Below are 20905 nucleotides of genomic sequence, written 5' to 3'. Positions count from 1 at the left end.
CCACCTCCCAAAAGCCTATCTGTGGAATGCTCCCTGGCAGTTGATAAGCACTCAAATTTCAGCAGGGAATAAAGGTTAGTTTCTTTCTGAATAATCTTCATCCTTCGGTGGCAGGTTTGGATGTCACAGAAACCTCAGCAAGCCACATTTCTCTTCACAGGGGATAGGTCTCCTACTAAAGGCACATCTCGGGGTCAGGGAAGCCTGCAGCCAGGGAGAAAGTTGGTCATGCTCACCTTCAGTGACTGCCATCTTGGTCTTTGGGGTCCCCTGTAGCTGAGCTGTACCTTCCTACTATCCTTCCTACCTCCACTATCTCAACTCACTTTCTGAAGTGTGGTACCTATTCATAACATGGTATTAACAGCTTAAGGCACTACACTCTCAATTCCAAAGGTTATGTGTATTTTCACATAACAGCTTTATTGAGATATAATTCGCATACCATAAAATTCACCCTTTTAAAGTGTATAATTCAAGGCTGATTAGAACAACAGTCCCCTTATTTGCCAGAGATAGATTCCAAGACCCTTAGTGGATGCCTGAAACCATGAATAGTACTGAACCCTATAATACAGTGTTTTTTCCTCTTCATATATACCTAAACTTTAATTTATAAATGAGGCAACGTACCAACAAAACAGAATTTTAATATACAGTAATAAGTTATATGAATGTTGTCTCTCTCAAATCTGACTGTACTACACTCACCCTTCTTGTGATCAATCTTATAAACAAGACAGCTACTAAGTATCTGCATGAGCAGACAGTATATACAGTACGGATGTGCTGGACAAACGGATAATTCATGACCCAGGTGGGACAGAGAGGTACGGTGCAAGATTTCATCATGCTACTCAGAAGAGTGTGAAACTTAAAACTTATGAATTGTTTATTTCTGAAATTTTCCATTTAATATTTTCAGACTGCAATAGACAGGTTACTGAAACTACAGAAAGCAAAACCATGGATAAGGGTGGGCTACTGAATGTTCAGAGGTGCAACTACCACCACTCTAATTTTAGAGTATTTTCAAGACCCCAAAAAGAATCCCCTTACCTATGAACAGTCACTCCCTATTTCTACCTCCTTCAGCCTCTGGCAACCACTAATCTACTTTACTTCTATAGATTTATCTATTCTGGATATTTCCTGTAAATGGAATAATATGTGGTCTTTGGTACCTGGTTCCTTTCATTTAACATTGTGATTTTTTTTTTTTTTTTGAGACGGAGTCTCGCTGTGTCGCCCAGGCTGGAGTGCAGTGGCCGGATCTCAGCTCACTGCAAGCTCCGCCTCCCGGGTTTATGCGATTCTCCTGCCTCAGCCTCCCGAGTAGCTGGGACTACAGGCGCCCACCACCTCACCCGACTAGCTTTTTGTATTTTTTTTTAGTAGAGACGGGGTTTCAACGTGTTAGCCAGGATGGTCTCAATCTCCTGACCTCATGATCCGCCCATCTCGGCCTCCCAAAGTGCTGGGATTACAGGCTTGAGCCACCGTGCCCGGCTAACATTGTGATTTCAAGGATTATCAATGTTGTAGAATGTATTGGCATTTCATTCCTACTTACAGCCGGATAACATTCACTTACAAGGCTACATTGTATTTTGCACTCATTGGTTGATAGACATTTGGGTTCTTTCTCATTTTGGCTATTATGAATAATGCTGCTATAAACATTCATGGCAACTCTTAGGTTTAACCTTTGAGGGACAGCCAAACTCAAAAGTGACTCACCATTTTATATTCCCACCAGCAATGTACGATGGTCCTGATTTCTCCACTTCCTCACCAATACCTATCTTTCTTATTCTAGTTATCCCAGTGGGTGTGAAGTCGTATCTCATTGTGGTTTATCTTGGCAGCTCTCTGATGGAAATGTTAAGCATCTTTTCATGTGCTTATTGACCACTGTATATTTTCCTTGGAGAAGAGTCTATTTAGATCCTTTGCTGATTTTTTAATTGGATTTTTTCTTTCTTTTTTTTTTTTTTTAGTATTGAGTTGTAAGAGTTTTTTATATATTCCAGATACAAGTCTCTTATCAGATTTAGTATTTCCAAATATTTTCTCCCATTCTGTGGGTTGTCTTTTTACTTTCTTGATGGCGTCCTTTGAGGTACAAAAGCTTTTTTTGATAAGTCTAATTTATCAAATTTGTTTTTTGTTGTTGCTCATGCATTTGGTGACATAGCTAAGAAGTGTTGAGAGCTTCTAAAAGGAATCAGCTTCAGATCTTGTTTCCACTAACACTGGGAAAGTCACAAAAGAGTTTTCATTCTCAGGAAAAAAATTAATTTGATTAAGAAATATTTAAGATATACAAAAAGGTACAATGAATAACACACATTTGTGTCTTTGCTACCCAACTTATGAAATTTTACCGATAAAGCTGAAGTCCTCTGTGACCCCTCCGTTCCCCTTCCAGAGGCAACTATTACCCTGAATTTGGTGTTTATTATTCTCATGCATGTTTATACTCTTACTACATGTGTATCCTTTATCAGTATGCAGTATTATACTGTCTTTTTAAATTTCAAACAAATAGCATGTAGTGCACATTCTGCAATTTGCTTTTTCTCTGCCCTAAGTGAAGCAGAGAAAATGGGCAGGAAAACCAGAAAATTGAGGTTTTGTTTTTCTGAACAGTTAAAAGGTTCTAATTTGAACCATTTTTTTTGAAAAATCTACTCTCCCAAAGTCTACCTATGTAAATCCAAATACACAGTTATTCTTCTATCAGTTTTCCCATCTGTAAAATTAGGATAATCTGTACTTCTTACCCCATGTGAAATTTTTGAAATAAACATTCTTTTAAAACTTTGAAAATAGCTTGTAGAAATTCAAGGTTCTGTGGGTGTTAGTCATCCAATGCCTTCCCAAGGTTTAAGTGAGATGATAGAACTATAGTCCTTTGAGCAGTTTTTTGGAGTAAGCAGCTCTCTTGAGTTACTGTTTGAAAAGCCTGATGGCTCTGCAGAACAATGAATCATCCCCTAAAATCGCACAGCCTTTTACTTTCAAAAAATAAACCTGAGACATTCTTCATTTTACAGGTGCAGAAACCAAATCCTTTAGCAGTCACTTGGCCTTTCTGGGATCTCCTGTTCCCTGGGTCAGGCCTAAAGTCACTCACCTGGCCTCTGGTCTAACCCTCTCATGCTGCAGAATTCAAGATCCAGCCTCAAGTCAGATTTGCTCGCTTTAGAATCAGTCACAAAAGTGCGGGCTGAACAGTCCACTACACTTTACCTTTCCACTCTCAGTATGGAGCAATCATGAAAGAGGAACAGATGTGACTCTGATATGTCAATTACCAAAGCACAAAAGAAAAAGCTGGTGTCTTCTAAAAGCTTCAGCAAGGCCAATGGGGAAAAAAAAATTTAATAAAAAAGAAAAAGCTGGCACCAAATAGCTTCCTTCACTAAAGAGTAAGAAGTTAGACAGATATAATTTACAACCAAGGTGTGTTCCCAACAGCAGGCCAGGGTCTATGAACAGATTATACCACCTGCTGCTGCCACACTTCCTTTCCGAGGGCTGACTTTGCTGCCAGCACTCACTCCCATCATTCACCCTACTCTACCAAATGGGTCCTCAAGGCTTGGCAGGGAATCTTCATCACACAGAGGGATCCCTGCCTAAAGCCATTTCCACCTAGAAGGCATGTCACGTGTGGAGCAGTACATGGATTAAACCAACAGAGAGTATCAAGTGAATGGGTGCTCTTTCCCAATTTCTGACACTCATGATCATTACTTGCATCTTTTTCTGAGCTCACTGCTCCTACCACTACTTACTGTTGCTTTCTTCTGCTCCAGGCAGATTCTCCCAGCTAAAGTTCCACTGTAGCCCAGAACTTCTCTAATTCTATGAATCAGTGCTTTCAATCATGGAATCATTAAAAAAAAAAAAAAAATAGTACCTACCAATGACCTAGGAGGATCGCTCTTTCATAGAGCACTTGGTTCCAAGTGCGGTTAAAACAAAACCTAGAAGAAATTCACTTTACTTTGGTTGCAAAAATGGAGCTGAAGAGATACATATATATTTGGTAAAGACTCTTTATCTGTAATTTTTCTGATTAGACTATAATTATAAATAGCTGGCATCTACTCTGAAAAACAAACCAATAAGGGAAGGAAAGGCCAAATGCCTGCAAAAGAACAGAAAGAAGCAGTCCAAATGAGATAAAGCACTAGCTACAGATTATATTACTTACTTGTGCCTAGTTTCTTCTTCAAAAAGCAGCATCCAAGGGCAAAAGGGTTCAAACGTGAGATCCTAGGTAAACTATTTCCTTCTAGAGTCAAAGAAGAGTTTTCCTTTTTTTTTTTTTTTGTGAGACAGAGTCTTGCTCTTGTTGCCCAGGCTAGAGTGTAGTGGCACGATCTTGGCTCGCTGCAACCTCTGCCTCTCGGGTTCAAGCGATTCTCCTGCTTCAGCCTCCTGAGTAGCTGAGATTACAGGCTCCCGCCACCACACCCAGCTAATTTTTGTATTTTTAGTAGAGACGGGGTTTTGCCATGTTGGCCAGGCTGGTGTCAAACTCCTGACCTCAGGTGATCCGCCCACCTTGGCCTCCCAAAGTGCTGGGATTACAGGTGTGTGAGCCACCGCACCCAGCCAGAGTTTCTTATAGGTATGAATATGTCTACGTCTTAGATACAGGGTGGTATAAAAGAACCATTTCAAAAATCTAAAGATATTTCCTACTTGTTAATATTGTGTTTCCTAATTGTTAATAGATCATTTTCCAGTACAAGCAGAACTAAAAATTCTTGAGGAAAACTACTTCTTGGGAGTAGTTTTGCAAGTAACCTTGCAAGGATACAGCTCTTGCTTTGAAACTCAGACATCTTATAAAGATAAGACCTGTTAACAAAATAGAATCTACTTTCACATTCAAAAGGTAACCTGGAAACTGCTCCAGGTACCACTTAGTTAACTGAAGCAGATAGGAAAAAAATAAAAAATAAAAAAAATTAAAAAACCTCAGAAGATATCATTGTTTAAATACACTCTATTTTATTTTGTCTTAAAATAGTTCAACCTTTATGCTACAGACTTATTTCAAAAAACAGAAAATCTTATCTTGCACCAAAAAATATATATATAACACTCTGTTTTATTATTTTTTCTCCAAAGACCATTAAATACTAAAGGGAAACAAAACCTAAATAATGAATGTAAAGAACCAATTTTTGTTTTAAAAACTAGAGTTGCACATTTGAAAACATTAATTCTAAGCAATGATTTGTCGTCACTGCATCAAGTCCACACTCACACTCCAGCAACAGCAGATCCATTAACTGCCAAGTGCATTGGTTCCTAGCCATACAATGGCTAACATTTCATTTTCACGGTAAGAGGAGCAAAAGGCTTCAATGGCCTCTGTACTCTTTAAAAAACAAAATAACAACAAAAATATTTCCTAGTTATCCAGTGATTTTTTTTTAAGATCACTACCTTTTAAAATTTGTTAAGAGAATAAGAAGTAAGTAGTGTTTTAAATAAAATGAAAAAATACAACAGCATCAGACTAAAATACGTGATTATTTTAAACAAACAGTGCACAATCTGAGGAAGTTTGGTTAGGGCACAATCATTTTTATATCTACATGGAAGTCACATCATACACATATTGGAGAACAGGGATTGGGGTGCTTGCTTTGCCTTAAAAAAAAAAGTTTAAAACTAAAAGACAAAATAGTGTCCCCAGCTTTTTCAAAAACCTTTGTGACAGTATGAAAAGCAGGTAACAAACTTATTTTAAGTTAGTTATGGTGCTAATCTACTAAAAGTAAAGATGAACAAATGACTAAATTAGTAAACCAGACGATTCATATTGATAATTGATAATAAAAGCAAAGTTTATGGGATGTTTGCCAAAAATAAACTGAATGAAATAAACTGAATAAAAAAGAATGCATTGTTCATTCAGTCTGGCCCCTACCATCAAAATGAAAAGACAATTACTGGAGAGCAGCAATTATAGGTTACATGGCAGTCATGATGATAAAACAGCTAGGTCACTGCTCTGTTTTTCACAAATCGGAGGGAATGGAAACTTTACCAAGTCAGTGGCATAAACCAATCTGTGACCCATGTGTACCATTTTAGCAGAGAGATTACTCTGAAGACAACGTCCTGTGAAGCATAAAGAACTACTTATGCTACCAAACGTAAAACTCTGATTAAGAAAAATCCCTTTAAAATAAACTTCAAATGTCACAGGAGTTGTATACCACGGAATTGTATCATTAATACCTTGCCTGAAACCACACTCTCCACTCTTCTGAAAACAGCAATGAAAGGAGAGTTGAAACAGTCTCTCTACAGTTATTAGGGAAATGTCCCGACCTAGTAGGGGAGAGCTGTCTATCTCCACCATCCCTTCCCCTCCCCTCTTCATCTTAATATCCAAATCTCTGTTCTGGTCCATTAAGTCAGGCAGTTGGGAGCTGGACTAGGAATAAGTGAGGGAAAAGTGCAAGCTGACATAAACGCAAAGGGCCAGAGAAGAGACTGGTTACAGCTCCACTCTGTTCCTCATTCACAGTGCACACAGCACACCAACTCTGTAGAGGATGACTATTAGGGACTATGAAGAAAATATGTCACGGGAAATCACCTGCTGTGTGGAATTGGGGGAAAAAAAATATGTGGTTAACATAAGAACGGGTCATGCAAAAACATTCATTAAAATGGGCCTCTGCCCTGATAGTGGGGGGAAAAAATAAGCTGCAAAAACTTCAAGTCACATAATCCACTCTATTCTCTTCTCAATGATTTTCCTGGAAAACACAGACCAGAAATTGTACATTTCTGCTTTGTCTAGTATTTTAATTCAAGTCAAAAACTATGTGTAACAGTAAAATTCAATAAATTAATCCTAAAGTAAAATGTGAAGGTCCAAGGATACACCAGTAGTGAATCTTCAGACGGTCCTACTTTGCTCTGGCCTCTGGGTCTTTGGTTTTTGTCTAGAATTGTGGCCATGTGAGAGATTGATTTGCTAAAATTGGAGGTTCATGATCTTAAAAGCCTGATCTAATAAAAGCAGGAAAAAAAAAAAAAAAACTGATGAAGGACAGAGGCCAGATCAAATGAGATGTTATCAGAGAAGATCAAAGAAGAAGGAATATATAGGAGAACTAATGCAACAAGAAGGGTAAAGGAATAAACTTGTCTTTACAAAACAAAAAAAAAGAAGAAGAAGAAGAAGAAGAAGAACAGGCCAGGCAGGTGGAGGCAGGCAGACTCTGATGCGTGCTTATGTGGGGTGTGTGTCATTCATCTCAGCAGCCCCCAGAGCACCCACCCCTCACAGTGCCTTATGCAGAGCAGGCACTTGGTAAATTTGTTTGCTGAATGAAAACTGAAAATGGTAGTTCTCATACTCTTATGATAAGAAGAGCCACCAGGGGATTTGGAGAGAGAGGCAAAGGGCCATAGTAATGGTAACAATGGAAACAAACACACACACAAAAAAAGCAAACAAAAACCATGAAAAACAAAAAGTGAAGTCTTCTAAACCAATATTACTTCACTCCCCCTGTGCAGAATAGTGTTCTAACTCTAGGTATTGCTTTTAAAAGAATTCACTAGTAACTACAACATATTATAAGAAAGAAGGTAGTAACTAATGCCACAAAATTCCAATGCTGGCATTTCCTGAATTCCCTGAAGCTCCTACTACCCTTTGCTAATCCTTTTAGATACTGTAAAACTTACCAATTAACGTGCTTTGCATCTGACTTCTTATGGTACATTCTGATTCTTCTTATGGTATTTTTTTTTCTTAGAAGATAGAGGAGAAAAATACCCAAATACAACATCAGGTCCACTTCATCTTGGATGTTAAACAGTTGTTGCTACATCCTCTTCATATAGAGACCAGCTATGAAAGACAGCACTTTCCTCTCAGATTTGCAAGTGCCTGTAGCCTCAGAGGCCACGTAACTTTTCATATTCTTCCCAACAGGTTTCTATGTTCACCCATTATTTGACTAAACCAGAAAAAAAAGCCGAGGGAGAGAGATTTTTCCCACTGAACTCTTAATACTTTCAGATGCCCAGAAAACCTCATGGTGGGTATCTATCTGAAATGCCTCTGTCTCCAAGGAGACATTTTGCAAAGAGTTATTAATTATTGCAACAAGGAGACCAACTAAGTCACCTTAGTAGTATTTATAAACACAAAGGGACATGTCAATTATCTGTGCTGTGGGAAGTCAACAGGAGCAAACTCAGGAAAGAAGGCAGAAGACTTACTTAAAATAAAGAAAAAATACTTTCAATACTTCTGTCTTCTATTTTTAAGGACAGGTTTTTAAATGCACATGCCCTACTAGGTGCCAATAAGGACCTGACTGATATGTGTGCGAATGCCCTAAGATGGAAGTGCCAATGGGGTGGGCAGATAGTGGTCAAGTCTAGATATTAATTTCATTATACAGAAAAATAAATACAAGATTCAAAAACTGAAACCCATTTTGCCTGGCAATTAAAATATTATTCTAAAAGGAAGGCAGAGTTTCCTAAGATTAAAAGTCACCAAGTAAAATAAAGCTGTCTAATAAAATTCATCATTCTCATATTCCTACTGAGTGAAGGAAGAAATTCTTTTCTCTGTGATAAGTTATTTTCCTAAGTGACTTCTTTTAATTAAAAAAAGGGGAAGAGGAGGGAATTTTCCATGAGTTTGAATCCTACAAATGCCACAAACAGCTTCTGAAGCTGAAGCTATGACAATGAACTTCCATGTCACAAAGGATGAGGAAGTGGAAGGGAACAGTGCAGAGGAAACACAGTGACATTGTATTACAGTAGGTATTTACGCCTGCTATCCTCATCCAAGGTAAGGTCAACAACTTCTGCTGGTGAAGCCCAAGTCTGCTGGGGAGTCACAGCAGTCCATGACTGTGTTTGCCTGGTGCTAACATACTGCGTGCCCGAGCCATGCTTCCATGAAGAAACACTCTGAATCACACCACCTCGAGGATGAACACACCTGCAATCGAGATGAAGAACAAAAGCATGGTTAATTCCACCACAGGAAAAACAGAAGACGATATGACCTCAGTTGTACTGATCAACATTTTTACTAAGATAAACCTAGTATGCAAGTTCATAAAACCCACAATCAATATCCTTCCCTCCATCTCTGTCTCCCTCTCTCCCCACCCCACGACACTCCACTTGGTCTCTCTCTCAATTTAGCCTTAAAAAGGCCAAGGGTCTTATCTCAGCCAGAAACTCCTGAGCTGTGTCTAAATTAGTCACTGACCATGGGTGAGAGGATGTTTCTCTGGACTCATTTACACCTCTGGGATCTTCATGACAGGGCAACACATAAATCCAGAACAAAGATGCCCAAACAATCTTAGTCTGAACAAACCAAACAGTAAGAAAAATAGTTAAAACTTGTTCTTAAAATAAGCTTTATAATTGGTAATAATGCCTTCAAAGACAGTGACAGTAATACCCTTTTATAGATTAAATTTCTAAAAGTCTGTCAGTAACAGATCATGAATAAAGGATCAATTTCCCTTGTCCTGAAGGTCACAACAGAAGCACTTGGTTCATTCAACAGAATCGCTTACAATTTGGTTCCGTGAAAGTAACACAGCTGAATCTTCAGTTTAGATCCACTAAAAGGGTTCTATCAGAGGGACAGAACTGCCTTGTTAGCAAGTCATACCAAGAGTTCACTGAAATAAAATTGTTTCAGAAACACTGACAGTTTGAATTCCACATTCCAGTCAAATGATAGAATTGTGAACCTCCAGGCCAAAACACTAAGTTCTGACTCAAATGAGAGGAAGGCAGGCAACTCATGAGACCAATGCTATGTCCTCTCATCTAAACTTCCTGAGCAGACCTTAGGTAGCGTACATGAGAAGTAACAAGTGGCATGAGTCCAGTCACTAAACTACCACAGTGGCTCCTGAGCAGCTGTCTGACGATCTGTAAGCAACAAATAATGCTGGGCCACTTGAGAATTTCGGCTTTGATTTAATGCTACCTAAACTCCCAGGTTCAAAAGAACATTCAGGTAATAATGGACAAGATTCAGTTGCAAAACTACCCCAAGGACCCTTAAGCTCCTGCAAACATGCCCTACTCCTACAAAGGCTTAACCTGGTAACTTCTCCCTTACTAAGAAAAGTTCCTAAGAACAGAACTCTCAGGGCCAGAGCAGAGGGCAGAATGCAAATTTGTTACAATACCAGAAGCCCGTCATCTGTCCAGAGATGGGCTAAGTAGTTACTAACCCAGAGGCTACTACCTTTTCAAATATTAGCTAGCGAAATAAATAGGAACATTAAAATAAGGGACATAAAGCCCAATGTCTAATTCATATCTGTTGATTATATAAATTCATATTAAATGACCATGTAGTCATGGAAAAATGTCAGCCAAAGGAGTCCATTCAACATTTATAGAAATGGTTTTGAGGACTGAAGGCCAATGAAACACTACATTTACTAAGCGGTTTCACATATATTATCTCATTGGACAATTCCGACAGACCTATGAGGTAAGCATGGAATTTACTATCCTCACTCTACAGAGAGGGAAACTGAGGCTTAAACAGGTTACATGATTTGCTCAGATTCACAATGCTTGAAAGTGATAGGCCAAGGAAGACAGGTCGGATTTTGGGTCCAATGCTTTCCATATCATGTTGCTGCTTTACAGATATGTGTATCAAATTGGGTGTGGCAAAACACAGCTAAAATCATCAGAATACAAAGATAGGCCCAAACTAACAATTTAGAAGTATAAAGTTACTTGACAATTCAGAAGCTCACCTGTACAAGCACTAATTGAAGTCAAGCTGGCTAGAAACCTGGTAAGAATTCAGGCAATGAATGAGTGGCAGAGAGAGTCAATGTAATCTTTGGCAGAATTTCTAAAAATATCTTCGAAGTAAAAGAACTATATTGTCCCAATTGTTTATCTGTATTGCTCACTAAGTAATCATACAATGTAACATCAGGCAATGGCTTTTTAAAAAATCTGATCTAATCTGTTTATTATACAGAAGAAAAAACCTAGGCCAAAAGACAACCACCTAGGCTCTTAAACAAGTTAAGTATAGAACTGGAATAAAATCAGGTCTCCACTCAATGGTTTATTTTCTACTGAATAAGAATGCCTTCTTCAGGCTATACCTGAAGTTACTATAGCATGTTTGACTGAGAGAAGCACTGCCTGGTTCCCAGGGCCATTCGATAAGCAGCAAAGAAGAGTCTAGAAAGTGTCTGGCATAGGAAAAGAACTGGGAGAGTAAGAGGTTTAGAGACCATATCTCCTACTGAGGAATGGCTGAAGGAGACAGAATAGGAGACAGGGCACTTCAACTATCTAAAAATAGATCACTTCTGTAGTTATGTTACAAATGGTTCCAGTTACCAAAAACCAGCTTAGGCTACTTTAAATAATAAAGAGAATTTATTAGAAGGACACTGGGCACCTCAAAGAGCCTAAGATGACGGAACAACCCCTAACCCTCTCTATTTCTCCTACTTCAAAATTTTAGATTATCTGGAGAATGTGATGATACTACCTTTGGTCAAAAGCTTTCCTAACTCTAATTATTAATAGTTGTACATGGAATTCCCAAAGACGGGAGAATCACTGTGAGGCGGAAGCCACCATGAAAGGTACTATTTCATGCTCAAGGTAAAACTACTGAGAGCATGCTAAGAACCGTGAATCAGTTTTTAGAAGGCAAGTTTCAGATAATCATTGCTATAGAACAAAGCCACTAACAAATAGAATGAATTGCCTTTTAAGCGCTCAAGTAATTGCTGAGGCATCTGTCAGGAATGTTAAGGAAGATTTTAAGATGCCCTCCAAGGTCAACAGTGACTTTAACATTTGTTCAAAAACAGGCAAAACAATCATTAAAAGTCAGAATAGGCTGGCACGGTGGCTCATGACTCTAATCCCAGTACTTTGGGAGGGTGAGATGGGAGGATCGCCTGAGCTCACAAGTTCGAGACCAGCATGGGCACCATGGTGAAACCCCATCTCTATCTCACACACACACACACACACACACACAAAATCAGCTGGGTGTGGTAGTAGGCACCCGTACTCCCAGCTACTCGGAAGGCTGAGGTGAGAGGATGGCTTGAGCCTTGGCGGTCAAAGCTGCCGTGAACAGAAATCATGCCACTGCACTCCAGCCTGGGTGGCTGAGCTTTGTCTCAAAAAAAAAAAAAAAGAAAAAGTCAAGATAGTAGTCACAGGGGAAAAGAGAAGGGGGAGGTTGTAATTAGAAAGTAGTGCAGAGTGGCTGAGCGTGGTGGCTCACGCCTGTAATCTCAGCACTTTGGGAGGCCAAGGCAGGTGGATTCACAAGGTCAGGAGATCAAGACCAGTCTGGCTAACATGGTGAAACCCTGTCTCCACTAAAAATACAAAAAATGAGCCAGGCGTGGTGGCATGCACCTGTAGTCCCAGCTACTCCGGAGGTTAAGGCAGGAGAATCGCTTGAACCCAGGAGGCGGAGGCTGCAGGGAGCTGAGATCGCGCCACTGTACTCCAGCCTGGGTGACAGAACGAGACTCCGTCTCAAAAAAGAAAGCACAGCATGACTTCTGTGTTTTGATCTGAGTGCTTGTTACTTGGGTATAAGGAGTTTGCAAAAATTAAAGATACATTATTAGTTACCTATACGTGTTATTAGCCAATAAAATATTCACAAAAATCATTTACTTTAATGATCTCAAACACACTGAATAAAATGGGAGTTAGGAGATGGATGAGGACAGAACAAGGCTTTTAACACATTTTTTTTAAACCACAGAGGGAAAAAACAGTCCATCTAGTAAACAGAAGGGTGCTAGAGAAATATTTCAACTATTTTATAAGACAGTATACATTACACAAAAATGTATACCAGATAGGGAAAAAATTCCAGGAGAAAGAGGGAGCACAATGGTTGTTAAGCCTCTGGAGTGGTCCTATAACAGATGTTAAGAGGCTCAAAATTTTGTGAGACAACATAAAAAATAAAGAGTTTCATGTATTATCACATATGCTTTTTCTGTATCATGAAAGATATGAGGTAGGAACATATTCAACTGATTTTCAAATAGTCCAATCAATTGTATTACTAATCTGTATTAGTGCAGATATAGGCTTTGTTCTCACAAAGCGTTTAATCTGCATACAATTGGTGACAGGTATGAAACACAACCTAGAGCCATATTTTGCATTTTATAACCAAGCAAATGCTTGGGTCTCGCTTCCCAAAATGTTGGGGAAAATACATTATAAACAATATGGTTTGACAGAATAATTTCCTGTTCTTCATACACTAATATCAATAGAAAGGCTGCACAGTGGAAATGAAGTGCGCGCGTGCACACACACACACACACAGAGAAGGCTCTGATGATCAACTTTTGATATAGTTAGCTTACTATTCTAGGAAAACAACATTAAAAATTAATCATTTTTACTCTCATTTATAGACAGCCTGAAGGTGACCTCTTAGATAACATTTCTACTTCTTTTTCCTAACTGAAGAGGAAATGAATCCTTGTGATTGTAGGGAAACACTCATTTGTCTCCCTAGTTTTTTTGGAGTTAATGTTAGCAACAGGGCCGGGCATGGTGGCTCAAGTCTGTAATCCCAGCACTTTGGGAGGCCGAGGCGGGCAGACTGCCTGAGCTCAGGAGTTCGCGACCAGCCTGGGCAACATGGTGAAACGCTGTCTCTACTAAAATACAAAAAATCAGCCGGGCATGGCGGCGTGCTCCTGTAGTCCCAGCTACCCAGGAGGCTAAGGCAGGAGAACTGCTTGAACTCGGGAGGTGGAGCTTTCTGTGAGCCAAGATCACACCACTGTACTCCAGCCTGGACAACACAGTGAGACTCCATCTCAAAAAAAAAAAAAAAAAAGTTAGCAACTGGTCCTATGAAGCAATGAGTCTCAAATACAGCTTCCTACACCAATTATTTTGCTGAGGAATAACCCAATAGAGTGAGACTCCATCTCAAAAAAAAAAAAAAAAAAAAAAAAGTTAGCAACTGGTCCTATGAAGCAATGAGTCTCAAATACAGCTTCCTACACCAATTATTTTGCTAAGGAATAACCCAATATTAACACTAATGATCACAGGATTAACAGACTAGAATGAGGTCCTCAGAACAGGTATCAAAAGAACTGTTTCAACACAGTTCCAAAACATACAGATCTGGGCTATATGTATTCATCTTCCTAGAGCAATTATCAATGAGGTCGGTAGAAGGAAACAATAACAGGACCAAGGACAAAAACACTTACTGGCCTGAAGTTTGTAAATTAAGAGTTTTGGCAAAATTAAGTGGGCACAGAAGAACTAGAGATGCTGGGAAAGTCTCCATCTCACTAGAAAAGAGCATCTGTGAAACTGGACTGTCCAAAAATTAACATCTGGAAATAACATTTAGGTAACACCAGGAGTTCAACACAGCAATACAAGGCAATCATAAAATATGCGTTCAACCACTAGTTCAGAAAGCATGCTTTCTAGTCTAGGACTAGGGGATACACAAAAGAGAAACGAATACATCAAAATCTAAAATAAAAGAATAGGGGAAGATATTAGCATTCAAGAAAAGAAAAATAACTATCAAAAAAGGTGGGGGCGGGGAGGCATATCACAACTAGAATTACTGAGTGCAAAGGCCAAACAAAATGCTTCCAATATGGAAAAATGGCACCCAAAACAAGTCAGGGCAGCCACAATTCCAGAGAACAACTCAAGGACCAAATCTGAGTTCTTAAAAACTCTTAAAAATCCAACAACAATGTAGAATATGAAAAGAAAAAAAAAGAACAGGACAACTAAATCCAAACAAAACATCTACTCTATACATGTAAATCAAATGAGAACAAAAAGATGTGGATCAAAACCTAAAACCTTTTTCCAAGTGATAACCCTGCCAGAAACACATCAATACTTCATAACTGCAACCCTAGACCTGTAAAAGAAATAAATTCCAGATGAGATACAGGCAGCCAAGGGGCAACTCTGAAGCAACCAACAAGAACGCCTCTTCTCCTACTTGCTTCTCAGCTTTTTAATCTCAATGTCTGAAAGATTATCAGGCTACTGATACAGAAGCTGCTGGGGGAAAAAAATGTTGGAAAGACTCAGTCCTAGACCCAAGATCAATATAAAAGACACCCTCACAAAATAATAAAGGAGTCAGTTAAAAATACTCCAAAGAACCTGTAAACTCTACATTCCATTATATGGACAATTTTAACCACCAGTGAGGTTTTAAAATGGATGTCACCTACAAGATATGATTTCCCAGGATTCAACCAATGAATAAGAATAAAACACAGCTTTATGCTTCAGAGCCTGTAAGAAAAAATCCTTGAAAATAATGTAATGTTATTTAAAATGTAGACAAAGTCACTTTGTTCAAGTGTAGAATAGGGATTGTGTGTTGGGGTGGGGAGAACTGAGAATTTAAATTTCCAGGTTTTAATAGAAAGATAATGATAATTGTAACTCCAGATATAAAAATGTTGTTTTTTTTAAAAAAAGAAGATAAACATTTAATGATGAAGAAACATTGAACAAAGAAGCTAAAAATAAGTGTGGTTCATGCTGTAACATTTCTAGGCATAAGGAAACAATAAAAAGGGAGACGAGTTAGAAATTAATAGAGAACCTGACCAAGTGATATGTCTTAGCACAGAGTAAGAGACTAGATAAACAATACAGGTTTCTACCTATTCCTTCCCTATTTAAGTAGGAACCCATAAGTCCAATGAATTAACATTTGAAATGTAACTCAAAAGGAAGTTGGTGAATGAATAATATGTCCCTGGCACATCTGAAGATAATTCACACACATCAATCTGTCAGTGGGCAGGGTATCATAGTAGGAACCCTAAAATTTAAAAATACAATAGTCTAGAAAGATCCTGACACATGGCTTAAAAGGATAACTTATATCATAAGAAACAATGGTGAAATACACCAAAGGCAAAAATTTGCTGATGTAAAGGAAGAAATCAGTAGTTCTAGCTTTCTCATCTGGTGGGTAAGTCGGCCTAAACAGAAAAATGGAAGAGAATTTAATAGGAAAAATTTTGTAATTAAGGCACAAAAAAAAGAGGAAAGACTGAAAAATAAAAATTCTTTCCCACCAGAATAGGGAAAATAATCATTAAAAAAAGAAAGAAAGAAAGAAAAAGAGGCAGGGCACGGTGGTTCATGCCTGTAATCCCAGCACTTTGGGAGGCCAAGGTGGGCAGATCACCTGAGGTCAGGAGTTTGAGACCAGCCTGACCAACATGGAGAAACCCCATCTCAACCAAAAATACAAAATTAGCCAAGCGTGGTGGCGCATGCCTGTAATCCCAGCTACTTGGGAGCCTGAGGCAGGAGAATCGCTTGAACCCAGGAGGTGGAGATTGCAGTGAGCCTAGATTGTGTCATTGCACTCCAGCCTGGGCAACAAGAGTGAAACTCCATCTCAAAAAAAAAAGAAAAAGAAAAAATGAAGCAGCCTTACAGGCATACTTACAGAATAAAACACAATAAATACAGAAGGCATAAAAATACAGAATAGAAGAAGAAGTTCTAGGACAAGACTAGTTCTCAAAAAGTCAGAATTGGCCACTTTTGGGGAGATGGCATGTTAAACTACAAATTAACTCTACATCCTTAAGGTTCCAATTATTTGACTGCAAAATGCTCTCAAAGTATACTTAGATCTCACTAGAAAAGGTACCCTTAACATACATGTATCTGTATTTCATCTCCACTCTACACTTCTAAGTTCGTCTTTTATATAAAAGACAGAAGAAATGCTGGCAAATGTGCTTTATTACCTGGGTAACCAGAGTAAAATCAGATCAAAGAGCCAGGTAATGAATACACTATGTTATATACCTATTTATCAGAAAATCACAACTTCACTCTTGTGGCATGGGAGAAAAGTTGTTTGCTTTATACAAAACACACAAGCTCTAAAGTCTAAAGTTTGGGGGGTGGGTGGGTGTGTGCACGTGCGGTGGGGGAGGTGGGGAGAAGAGGATGTTCCAGAATGTTTCAGAAGAATATCGCTGAAAGGGCTGGAACCAATTATTATGAACATACCTTAAAGCAGGAGTCAGCAAATGTATTCTGCAAAGGTATTGACTTTTCAGACAGTACATATCTTAGGCTTTGGGGAGGACATATAATCTCTGTTGAAATGATTCAACTTTGCCAATGGAGTGCATAAACAGACATAGATGATTACATACAAAATGAACAAGCACGGTTGTTAAAATAAAACTTTATTTATAGACTAAAATTTTAATTCCTGTAATTTTCACATGTCACAAAGTATCATTCTTCATTTGATTTTTTTTTTCCACCAGCCATCTAAAAAGGTAAAAATCATTCTTAGCTCACAGCCCAGACAAAAACAGGCAGCAGGCCAGAACTAGCCTATGGGCCACAGTTTGCTGACCCCTACCTTAACGAATGCCAAACTTCATAAAATTATGTTTATAATGCTACATACCAACTTGATGTCTTGTGGGGTTTTTTTTTTAATCCCAAGAAACAAGACTCCCTTAGTTATATGAACATTACTAGAAATATATTCTGTAAAAACAGACCAAAATAACTTAAAAGTTTGCTTTTAATGAGAGACAAGGAGAGGTGCTCTAGGAAACCAGTCAAAGAGGCATGATGTCAGATGCATGTTTCCCAACTGTTTGCTCCCAGTATATTTCAAGGTAAAGTGAAAGGCAAGAAAGTACAAACGTGAGAGAAAAAAGTAGTGATACTTCTGCCTTAAATGAGAAGTCTGTCAAGCTAACTAAACATTTGCTTAAAAGAAAAAACCATCAGCTCTAGTTCACAGACATGTATGGTTGAAATGTTCTTGATATGAGACAATATATAACACACTCTAAGGCTCATATCATGTCTAAAGAAAAAGTACTTCTTAAGCCAAACAAAAGCGAGAACTCCCATCATTCATTCATGCCGGCAATGCCATAAAGTCTACCATTTTCTTTTAACTTGTTTTCTGGTTAAAATAGAATTTATAACTTAAAATATCAGACTACTCCAATTAGTATCCTACCTTGCATGTTCCTGAACTCCCACAATCTCTACTTCACTATCTGAAGAGGCAATGTTAATTTCTTCATTGAGTGGTGCATTGCCAGCAGATGTTTTGTCACTTGCTAGGAATCCTGGATCCAAATGACCTGAGAGAGAAGGGGAGAGAAAAAAGCACTATAATTTTATTTCTCATAAACAGTGGAAACAACTCATTGACAGATTTGTCATCTAGGTTTAGTCACGGAAACAGAATCACCCTGTGAGAGCTTGCCACAGCAAAACTGTCAAATAAGCTGGGGCAGTGTTCTTTGTTCAAACATTGGTTTTAAAAAAATAAACAGAATACATGCTCATGATGTATATTCAAACAACATGGCAGTACATAAAAGTATGAACTCAAAGTCTCTCACTCGCTACCTCCTTAGGATAAATAATTTAAATGCTTTGGTAAATACCTATATCTGTCTACCTAAACCATAATAAACTCTATATATTTTATGCTGTAATGCTTTCTGCATTCAACTCCAGTCAGTTTTTAAACGACCTGCATAACCACCTAGAAGGCAGTGGGGATCTCTACTGCTTATCATTTTAATACAGCCAAACTCTAAACCGGAAAAGCCCAAAGGCACATATGGAACAATAACAGAAGTAATCTCTAATACCATATTTATACTGGGATGCTTTGTGAAAGATTTAGCATATGTTCTCTCTAAAGAAACAGAGATTTGACAAAATCTGACCCAAAACTACATCTAAAAAGAAAGACTGGAGGTAAATCACAATTTTGGCTCTGAGCAACTGAAATGTAACTTGCACATTGCTGAGAGTTCTCCTTAGAAACAAACCACAAACTCTGGAAAAACATAACAGTTTGTGGCACTGGGGCATGTAAGGACTTCTTCTGTAAGAGTCTTCCCAAAGCATGTATTATATGATGCAATAAAACACATTCTCCAACATCACAGAAAACACGAGCTTCACAGAACTCTCAATAATGGCTAATGGCATGGCATCAAAGTACGTGGCTCTAAAAACAATTCTAGCAACAGCTAAAATAAATCGGCCTATGTGTACCAGCTCTTAAATGTTCTGATTTAAAAGGGTGAATTTTAGAATACCTAGGAGTTAACACAGAATAAACAGAGTTGCAATGAGTACAAATTCCCATTTACTCTCTAAAGGGTATTTTTTTTAAAATATATTATGATCTGATACAAAATTATTTCCCATATTAAAAAAAAAAAATCTACACGATACCTAACCTAAACTAAACCAATGTAAAGAAAATAAAATTTTGGCTCACGCCTGTAATCCCAGCACTTTGGGAGGCCAAGGCGGGCGGATCACAAAGTCAAGAGATCGAGACCATCCTGGCCAACATGGTTGAATCCCTGTCTCTACTAAAAATACAAAAATTAGCTGGGCATGGTGGCGCATGCCTGTAGTCCCAGCTACTCAGGAGGCTGAGGATAGAGAATTGCTTGAACCCAGGAAGCGGAGGTTTCAGTGAGCCGAGATCGCGCCACTGCACTCCAGCCAGGCAACAGAGGGAGATTCCGTATTTAAAAAAAAAAAAAAAGGAAAACATAGAAAATTTTACATACAACTCTCTTCTCTCTTCACTCAACCCAGTGCTTCAAGGTTATTGAGAAATCTTGTACTTTTTTTTTTTTTTTTTGAGATGGAGTCTCGCTCTGTTACCCAGGCTAGAGTACAATGGTGCAATCTCGGCTCACTGCAACTTCTGCCGCCTGGGTTCAAGCAATTCTCCTGCCTCAGCCTCCCAAGTAGCTGGGATTACAAGCACCCGCTACCACATCCAGCTAATTTTTTGTAATGTTAGTAGAGATGGGGTTTCGCCATGTTGGTCAGGCTGGTCTCAAACTCCTGGCCCCAGGTGATCCGCCCACCTTGGCCTCCCCAAAGTGCAGGGATTACAGGTGTGAGCCACTGCACCTGGCCAAATCTTGAATTTTCATACTCCTGTCACCCTTGAGTGTAAACCTTTTGGAAAGCTACAGACAGTCACAAAGCAAGGCTTACAATTTTTATACCTTCTGACCCTGTAAACCCATCCCTAATAATTTACTCTTTAGCCTTTAAATAAGCAAAATGTTATATCCAAAGATATTCATTACAGTGCTATGTAGCAACTTGGAAAAATGTATACTAACATATAAAGTATTACATATAACACTATAAAAACATGTAGATTCTGGGTAAAGCTGTGAAAAAAAATCAAGTTTGAATATGATTGTGGGTCTTTTTCATAATTCTTTAGTACTATTTTTATCTTTTATCCTTCGACTGAAAAGGATGCATATATGTGAAATATTTTTAATGCTTAGAATGGCTCCTAGCTAAACAAGTGATTGAGATTATATATCACAGTCTGCATGGGTTTGTAATCCAGATCATGTGGCACTGGCAGTGGGCACATATCTGGACCCTATAAGTACACAAAAGGTGGCATTCACCAGATAAAACCCTGTTTTATTAAATCTAGGGAGGCTGCTTAAATAGAATTGGTTAAGCCTTGCTTTGGTAAACCTAGATTCTTGTTCTGATCCCTAATACCTTGTTGTGGCCAAGTCTTCATCCAATTTCTACTTCAATGTTTTAGTCATGGCTATCCTCATGCACACTGTTCCAACTGTACTGCTAGGGAAGAATGCAAAATCACAGACTCTCTCAATAATTCAAACAGTCTTTACTGTTTATTTGTTTGTACCTGCAATAAATACTTGTGACATGCTATGCACTGTGCTAAGTGCTAGAAATACTATGGGGAACAAGGCAGGCATAG

The 20905-nt window shown here is 38.5% G+C and overlaps 1 protein-coding gene across 2 annotated transcripts in view; it reads right to left on the bottom strand.

Moving 5' to 3' along the window:
* Positions 1-5011: 5011 nt before the first annotated feature.
* C18H18orf25 (chromosome 18 C18orf25 homolog) overlaps positions 5012-20905 on the bottom strand; it is a 96969-nt gene continuing 81075 nt past the window's right edge. The window contains exons 4-5 of one of the 2 annotated variants that reach the window (XM_025365620.1): positions 18116-18242; positions 5012-9019 (exon numbers count right to left, since the gene is read on the bottom strand). In XM_025365620.1, the coding sequence (XP_025221405.1) occupies positions 8830-9019; positions 18116-18242 (317 nt within the window). In that variant the 3' untranslated portion in view covers positions 5012-8829. The remainder of the gene's footprint in view (positions 9020-18115; positions 18243-20905) is intronic. The other variant, XM_025365621.1, reaches the window with a different exon arrangement.

The sequence above is a fragment of the Theropithecus gelada genome, chromosome 18 (assembly GCF_003255815.1).
Source record: "Theropithecus gelada isolate Dixy chromosome 18, Tgel_1.0, whole genome shotgun sequence".
Classification (NCBI taxonomy): Eukaryota; Metazoa; Chordata; class Mammalia; order Primates; family Cercopithecidae; genus Theropithecus; species Theropithecus gelada.
The sequence above is the reverse complement of the archived record's forward strand: the minus strand, read 5'-3'. Positions and strand labels throughout refer to the sequence as shown.